The 9,244-nt window shown below is 31.6% G+C and overlaps 1 protein-coding gene across 1 annotated transcript; it reads left to right on the top strand.

Moving 5' to 3' along the window:
- Positions 1 to 4,348: 4,348 nt before the first annotated feature.
- Positions 4,349 to 8,990, top strand: LOC132051967 (cinnamoyl-CoA reductase-like SNL6). Its single transcript, XM_059443261.1, has 5 exons — positions 4,349 to 4,595; positions 4,796 to 4,953; positions 7,050 to 7,244; positions 7,807 to 8,138; positions 8,584 to 8,990. The coding sequence occupies exons 1-5, from the start codon at positions 4,463 to 4,465 to the stop codon at positions 8,714 to 8,716; spliced, it is 951 nt and encodes a 316-aa protein (XP_059299244.1). The 5' UTR covers positions 4,349 to 4,462; the 3' UTR covers positions 8,717 to 8,990.
- Positions 8,991 to 9,244: the final 254 nt, after the last annotated feature.

Raw genomic sequence — 9,244 nt, 5'->3', positions numbered from 1 at the left:
TGATTACTCCCTCCGTCTCATATTATTTGTCTACATTATTAAAAATATATGTCTCAGATTACTTATTCATTTATAAAATTAAGATAAAATTAGTTAAATCTTTCCCATCATACCCTTAATACTAAATATTCTTGAAAATAATCAATATTGATTAGAGAACATTTTTAGAGAGATATAAGGGTAAGATAGTAAGTAGACGTTTTAACATTTTTAGTAAGTACCCTTACATTTTTAGAGAGATATAAGGGTAAAATTAGTTAAATCTTTCCCATCATACCCTTATATTTTTTTTTAACTTTATGCTTGTGCCTTGTTGTTTTTATTGAAAATTTGTTCTTCTCAACATTTTTTACAATGTGCATATGGGTTATACTAATGTAAAATGTTGATCTTTTTCATTTTTTCCACATTATGATTATAGGTTGTAATGTTTTTTATTTTAATCTTCTTTAATTTTTCTTTCAGGTTGATGCACTCAAGGACATAAATAAATACCAAACCAAAAAACACATAAGATATGCTCTTCATATGAAAACACAATTTATCCCTTAACATACATTAATGTATTTTAGTGCAAGAGTTAGCTTTTAGATACATTTCGCTTAATCAACCTTCTAGCTGTTTCATGCATTACACGCTTTGCTTTCCAACTGTTTTTTCAAATTGCATAATTAGGATCAAGATTGAAGCAAGTACGTTACGTTATTGCTCATTAGTGTTTGCTCAATGAAATATTAACAATCGAGAGGAGACAAGGGCAGATCTATGTAGAAGGGTGGGGATGCCATGGCACAAACTTTGTATATATAGGTGTATATGTATAAGAAATAGACTATATAAAGATCTTGCCACCCGGAATAACAAATGAGGCGATAGTGCCACTGGCAAATGACATAACATACCACAAAATTGACGGGAGTTCGAACCTGGTCTGCAGCACTTATTTTTGCTTGATCTTTTGCTTGCTTGCTACGAGAAGCACTTATTTTTGCTTGATCTTTTGCTTGCTTGCTACGAGAGTACCTTCAGCTCTATTCTGTTTCAGTTTTTGTCTTCTTCTAAAATCTTTTTACTTGCTATTCTATATTAATCCAAATTGACTCTATTTTGCTATAATTAGTTCTTGACATTTTTTACTTTCTCTTTATTTACGTACTAATTTCTTGATACGCCCGTTGTGTGCGTATCAAATATTCTTGAGTACTAAATTTTAAAACATCACACAAATATTAATGAGTACAAAATTTTAAAACATCACACAAATAATAATAAAACTTTTAAATAGCAAATTATAAATACTTAAAAAAGTTTTGAAGTTTTTAAAAATGATGAATATTGATTATGTTAGTGTTTTTAAATTTAAAGGTTATTTGGAATTCTTACCGACGTTTTCGCTAATTGAAAATAACTGGATTGAAAAGCTACAGTTCTTTATTCTTTCTCAACTATATATCTGCAACAACACACAAAGGTAATGGAGTATGAATATATAGAGGTAACGGTATTAGATGATTTATATAGGTTGTAATTTTTAACGCGGAAAATCTTTTTCTTTCTACCCGTTTTAGAGAATGAGGCCTCTTATTCCAAATTAGAATGCTTGGAGATCTTTAATCTCAGGAGTATCTAAAAGAGAACATTACTAAACAAATCTACATATTCGATCGATTTGTCTATATAAATCGATAAAGATAAACAACCCGAACTGTAGCCTAAAATTGATCAAACCGACCCGTTTACCCTATTTGGACGGTGTGGCACCCGGAACCTTCAAATCCTGGATCCGCCTCTGAGAGGAGAAGTTCAATGGTTTCTATTTTCTTTAATTCAAATTATTTTACCAAAACCGATAGGCCATCCAAGGATATTTAGAAAATTAATTTGAATCATGTATAGGACTAAATGTTTTAACTTTCTCAACTGTGTAAGTATTTAATCGTTTATTTTTTTCTTTTCTTCAACTTTCTTTTTATTTCTCCCCTTTTATTTAATTTATGGATGTGGTTTGGAATTCTCAAGAGTATCACCAAATCTCTTCCAAAAACATTTGGAAGAATTTTGAAAGTATGAGCGGTGACACTATTAATATGCGACGATCCATCGAGTTTTTTTTTTTTTTTTTTTTTTTTAGAACTTTGCTCATACGAAAGAGAATGTAGCCCGGAATTTTTTATTTATTTCGGTGTTATATTTATCTAAATTATTATTAGTATGATATTAATAGACGTGATTAATAATTCTCATGATTCTTCTTCTTCTACTCTCAAATTAAATTAAACTAAAAACTATTGCATAAATTCATTGATATTTTTTCATGAAATAACTGGGCGAAGAGCGGCCTATTTCACTAGTTAATATAAAATGTGGTGTACAGGTTTCAAAAAATAATTTAGAAACTTGTTTACCCTACATTAGGTACAGTTGAATTTGTATTGTGTTTTAAAGGATACATGAATTAATTTGTTATAAACAAGAATAAATTAATAACAATAAACAATGAAATCAGGTAAAGATGGAACAAGAATGCAATAAATTAAGCCTGGACCGTATGAATTCGGAGGAATCTCTCAGTGAGGACGACTTCGGTTGAACACTTTAGCCTTTAGCAACACTTTGAATCCGGTGCAAAAAAGTAAGAAAAAAGTAGTATAATTTGCTTGTAAGCGTGAATATAAATTGTTAAGCTAGAATTGGGGTGCCCTCTAACATTGAGATTGGGCTCTTTTTATAGGGGATCATCATCAACATTAAGTTGTGGATCGTGCTTTTTAATGAACAATAATGACCAATAAATACTACTCTTAATTACATAAGCATAACGTTTAGCTACACATCCGGACCGAATGTGTAACGCCTGATACTCATAAATGATCCGTGACTATTGTTCTGCAGTCTTTGCTCCGGGTTCATATGAAACCATTGTCTTCGGGTTCTCGCACAAATTGCCCCACCGATTACTCTCATCTGCCAAGTACGCCATCACCCAGTGCCACCTGTAATGTAACATTTTCCCATAGACAGAACTATCAATTGAATCACATTGCACGAGTTTGAGTTCCATGGTTTTCCGCTTGGACCTTCTCTATTTTCTTACCAATTTGTTGGAAAAGATTTTCATTATTAAAAATTTCATAACCAATGCGGACATCAGTTTTTTTAAATCCTTTTTTCACAGACACGTAATTAGATTTGTGTTGCTTCAAATTCTTTCATTATGTTTTTATTTATTTAAAAACGATGCTCAAAGAATCTAGCTATATCTTGCTTTTATTATTAATTTAGGGGCTTGGGAAGGGGGAAATAGAATTAGTTATTCACCCATAAGGATCTCGGAGTCGATAACGTTTTATATTAATCAGATTTATGAATTCATTAAAAAAACAAAACACTCCTTGAATATTTTAATTGATGTAGTGACCCAAATATGAAACAATATAATTGACTAATAAAATATTACTCAATTCAATCATTTAATTTCTCCGTGTTGCGAAAGTTATATTAATAGTAGTAGTATGATTTTGTATGAATGAGGTGTGTCATGTGTGCATTTAATCTAGCGCACGTAGACGGGAGTTGGGAGTTCATGGAAATCTGGTCAACGGTTGCATTTATTAGCTAATCAATAAGTCCAACTATTACAGTTGCGCAGTTAGCAGCTAGATGTCAACCATAACACGATAATAAACCTTGTTCCTTAATTAATGTACACATAGTTTATTCACTAACTTACACGGATGAACACTAGGTTAAACAACCAACTTATAATCAGGTAAATCATTAAGGTAACTAGGGGCGTGTTTGGTACGTAGAGAACTATTTTGTGGAAAATGTATTTAATCTTCTCATATGTTTGGTTGGTCAAAATATTTTGAAATTTTTTTCTTCTAGAAAAATTGGTTCTTGAAATTTGAAAATAAGCAAAACGGCTTCCTTAGTAGGAATAGGGAAAACAAGTTTCATGAATGACATTCTGTGCTATTTGTCTCATTCCCATCCCCTCTACCTCACCCCCACCCCACACACTCCATCTACGCCCCATCCCTTCGCCCAATAATGTTAGTCTAGATTATGTATAAATGTTCATTAGACAATATTTTTAGTTTACTAACCGAACATCATAAAATAAATTTAGAAATCTACTTATTTTTCAGGAAAATATTCTCCGGAACACATAATAAATGTCAGTATTTCCCATAGTTGACTATTTATGAGTCCACACGAAACCAAAAAAAATAAAAAATAAAAAAACCCTTCCCATTATTAGGCTGGCTGGGACCATATATCCCGGTACCCTGCTCTTTGGACGGTACCTACCTTCAATTTCACTTGCTTTATATACGGAGATCTCCCTTCAAACTTTCTACACCCAAACTTACTTTTGAGTTATTTCTCTCTCGAATATAAGTCGGCTTCTGAATTGCAAATTGCGATCAATTAATAGTCTTCTACAATATTAATCTCAATGGCTCCTGCTTCTTACAATTGCATATTCAATACAATATGTGTAATGGACGCTTCCAGTCGCTTAGGTACAAAGCTTGTAAAGCGTCTTCTCAAGAGAGGTTACACAGTTCATGCAACTGTTCAAAATCATGGTAAAACAATTATACTCGTTAATTTCCTTCATTAATATGTCTAGTTTTCTCCCTTCATTAATATGTCTGCGTACATCCTACCCTCCCCGAACCCCACTTGTGGGAATACACTGGGTATGTTGTTCTTTAATATGTCTAGTTTTCTCCCTTCCTTTTTAACGATGACTAACGAGTTTAGGAATGTATTTATGTACATATAGGCGAGTTGTTGTCGTTGAAGGGGATTGAGTGTGAGAATAAGAAATTGAAGATATTTGAGTCGGACCCTTTTGATTACCATAGCATTCTTGATGCTTTGAAAGGTTGTTCTGGTTTGTTCTACTCGTTTGAGCCTCCATCAGATTATCCCACTTACGATGTAAGCTTACTTTTAATTCCTCTAGCTCTTTCATTCTTTAATATCCATGTTATAAATTACTGGAAGTCAGTGTTACTTATGATTAGATTTTGTTCCGTCAAGGATTTCGTGATCAGGAAGAAGGAAAAAAGCATGATAATGATTAAATATTGATGTCCTGTCGTGGTAATTAATGATAATGAGTACGTGTATAATTTTCTTTAACACATTACTGGTCCAATTTGCATTTTGCAAAACATTAATCAACGATATATAATTACTAAACCATCCTTTATGAGCTTTGAAAATTTAAAATTTGAACTTGTAGGAAGTACTCCAATTAGTATGGGTAATGGTTACTTAATATTAAGGAAAATTGAAAAAATAATTAATTTCCTTTTGTTTGCTGAACAATTCTACAAAGGGACGTCTATTTTTCATATACTGGGCAAGTAAAAAAAACAGTGGGAGTATTAGCCTATAGTAGTAAGCTTTTCAAAGTAATTAAGCTTGATATAGTAAACTAAAATATATAATAACAACTTGCTATAATCAGATAAATCACACTGATAATATAAAAGTTATCCATCCGTCCCAAAATAAGTATCACTTTAGCAAAAAAAAAATTGACCCAAAATAAGTTTCACCTTAGGAATTCAAAACAAATATTAGCAAGAGTTTCTAACCATACTCTTAGCTAGGGGTGTACAAAGTAAACCGATAAACCACACCAAACCGATAAACCGAGTCATACCGAAAAAAAAACCCGACTAGTGGTTTGGTTTGACTTGGTTTGGTGTTGAAAAAAAAAACCGATCATAATTGGTTTGGTTTGGTTTTAGCTAAAAAAAAGTCAAACCGAACCAAACCAACCCGACATTACATGTATTCAATTTTAAAAATATTTTATACATAAAAATATTTATTTGTAATGTAATTTATAAATATTTCTTAAATTTTTTCGTAGTTTTTTTTTTATCTATTATCATATTATTCAAGTTTGAACTTAGAATTTTGAAGTGAATAAGTTTTATATCCTATGGATGTTAGTAACTCATATAAAGTCCAAACAAAAACCAACTCAACACTAATACTAACAAAAAAGAAATTCAATTTACCACTAGGAATGACAATAATGTTAAAATAAATGGATATCTATTCTTTAGTTTTTTGCAAATTGGTTTAGAGAGTGAAAATACATAACTTAAGTTTTTTTTCTTGTTATGTAATTAATACTTATTAGCCGTACTTATTTTAGCATGACTTAGTATTTTTAGATTATGGTCATTTTCTTTATGGCTTATTAATTAGCAATATTTATTTTAAACGATTTTATTATCTTTTGTTGAATATTTTAATACAATGTCATCACTCTTCTCACATTTTGTGTTATTTTCTTATGAAACACCTTAATTACATAGTTATATCTTACTAGGACTAAAGAAATATTTGAAGTAAAAATTAGATGTTTTGTATCAAGACTATTCCCAAAAAAAACCCGAATAACCCGAGAAAATCCGAGGTTGAAAAACCCGAGTTTTATTGGTTTGGTTTGGTGTATAAATTTAAAAACCCGACACAATTGGTTTGGTTTGGTGTTTAAAAAATCCGAACCAATGTCACCACTGGTCTACGTACACCCCTACTCTTAGCATTAAAATAGTAGTCTTCTTTAAAATTGTTCAATTCTAAAAGACATCTAACAAAATAGGGTTAGTTTAGTAAACTCCACATTATATTTATTGATTTTTTAATGGACGTGATTTTTGCTAAGGTAGTACTGATTTCTAATGAAAATACATAATCTTATAAGCGTGCTCGCATATATATATATATATATATATATATATATATATATATATATATATATATATGGGGCACTGGTCTAAATTGGTAAATGCTGCTGTCAGTTAGTGGTAATAATTAATGAAAGAGCAAAAAAGACATTAATCTAATTAATAGGGCCGCTCACTGTATACGTAGGGTTTCATGTTTTGTTAGGCAGTTACTAAGTCAAACATTATTAAGGAGCATGATAAATTAGGTAAGCTTAGATAGCAGTTGAATGAAAGCAAACAAGAGCTAACAAAGATGAATTAATGTACATATGATGACAGGAAGAAATGGCAGAAGTGGAGGTGAGGGCAGCACATAATGTGTTGGAAGCATGCGCACAAACAGATACTATTGAAAAAGTTGTATTTACTTCCTCAGCAACTGCAATTATTTGGGGACATGATAATCATAAAGATTCCACTGATCAACTAGATGAAAGACATTGGAGTGACATCAACTTTTGTCGCAAATTCAAGGTATGCACATTTATCATGTGTTTTTCCCACCTTATCATTACCTTTATAACTTTTTGAAGTAATTAAATCCAGCACTATCTGCATGTAGACGCCACTTACGTTTTAAAAGTTAAAACTTGAATTGTCAAAGGATTTAGTTCCTTACACTAACAGAGTAATTTCTTTTTTATAGTCACCGGCCTCATTTTTCAAATTATTAATACCACTTACTATGAACAATTACTTCTAATTGTCATATCTTTTTGGCATAACCTTATAGTGTGAAAATTCTTTTATACATTTAGTAGAAATTAAAATTGAATTTACGTTATATGGCTCATCAGCGCATACTTTTTTTACACCATCAGATTAAGTTCACTTAAAATGATAGGTAAATATCATAACAAGCCTATATATATATATATATATAAATGGTAACCTGCAAAATAGAAGAATAACCTGCTAGAGCCGATTAATTAGCTAAAAAAAATTATTACCCTGTATGTAGAGATTTAAGTGCGAACTTCAAAGTATCAAGGAATTGCTTACAGATCATAATAATTTTTTTAATTAAAATGGACAGCTGTGGCATGCTATGTCAAAAACACTAGCAGAGAAGGCAGCTTGGGCATTGGCAATGGACAGAGGAATCAACATGGTGACTATTAATGCAGGACTATTAATGGGTCCTGAATTAACCATCACTAATCCTTATCTTAAAGGAGCAGCTGAGATGTATGAAGATGGAGTCTTTGTGACTGTTGATCTTGATTTCTTGGTGGATACCCACATTTGTGTCTATGAGGAAATAGCAACCTATGGTCGATACTTGTGCTTCAATCACATCATTAACCAAAAAGAAGATGCTCTTAACCTTGCCAATATGTTGTCCCCCTTGCCTTCTCCCCCTCAAAGGTATATACCTCATCATTTTATCCCTTTGGTTTATGAATAAAGTTTAGCTTCTATACATTTACGTGTTTGCTAGGGGTACAATATTCAAAATTTACTATGTATGTATAGAAAGTAATTTTTACATATATACTTAATATAAATTTAATATACACATTATAATCTGCCCACGACATAAATTTTTGATAAAAGGTGTATAATAGCCACCGTTCGTTGAATGTGGCTACACTACTGCATTTTTTACCTACTACAACAAGTAAAAATATGTTTGATAAAGTAAAAATTCTTTATACGGCTGGTGTATACAACTTAAACTCAAATGGATATTTGCTTTGTAACATAGATGTGTTTTAGAGAAACCTTTTAGAGAAACCTTTTCCCTTATTCTTTGACTTCTTTCACATGTGCATACACATTAATTAATACTTTTCCTTTTTGCATATTGCAGTTTGGAAGAAGATACAAGGATAATCCAGCAGAGGATCAGCAACAATAAATTGAACAAGCTTATGGTTGACTTTAGAGGATGCCAGTCCCAGATGGACCAAATTGCAAATCAAGACATTTGCTTATCAAGATGAACCGGCAAATTAAAGGGATCTCTTATGAAAGTGTACACATAAACTCCACTGTAAATTAAAAGCTACTATAAAATTTGATGACAATGTAACTTTCCCCCAACCCCACTTCCCAAGTAGCTAGGCAAGTAGCAAACCTCTTGGATGTAATGGGAGAAAATGAACAAAGAAAGAAAAGAAAAAAAAGACACATAAATGGCCAAATGCAAGGCATGTAATAATGTTTATGTACAAAAGTCAATAATTTAATTAAGAGACACCATGTGAGTTATGAGTTCGCTTTTTTGCCAATCTGTGATGGTTGCTTTAAGTCTAATCTCGTTTACTTGCAAGTCCAACTGAGCTTGGCAAATGATAAGAGAGTCGTGCTTGTCAAGTAGTGGATGTATACAGAATAAGAAAGTTTTTGGGTAAAGTCCGCCTTCAAACATAATTAACATTTGAAAAAATCAAGAGTACAACTTCCACCAAACTTCTTATTTTATACCAGCCTTTTCAATAATAAATCATATTGTTCCTATCATATAATAT

This window comes from Lycium ferocissimum, chromosome 4 (assembly GCF_029784015.1).
Source record: "Lycium ferocissimum isolate CSIRO_LF1 chromosome 4, AGI_CSIRO_Lferr_CH_V1, whole genome shotgun sequence".
Classification (NCBI taxonomy): domain Eukaryota; kingdom Viridiplantae; phylum Streptophyta; class Magnoliopsida; order Solanales; family Solanaceae; genus Lycium; species Lycium ferocissimum.
This window is presented reverse-complemented; position numbering and strand designations above follow the sequence as displayed.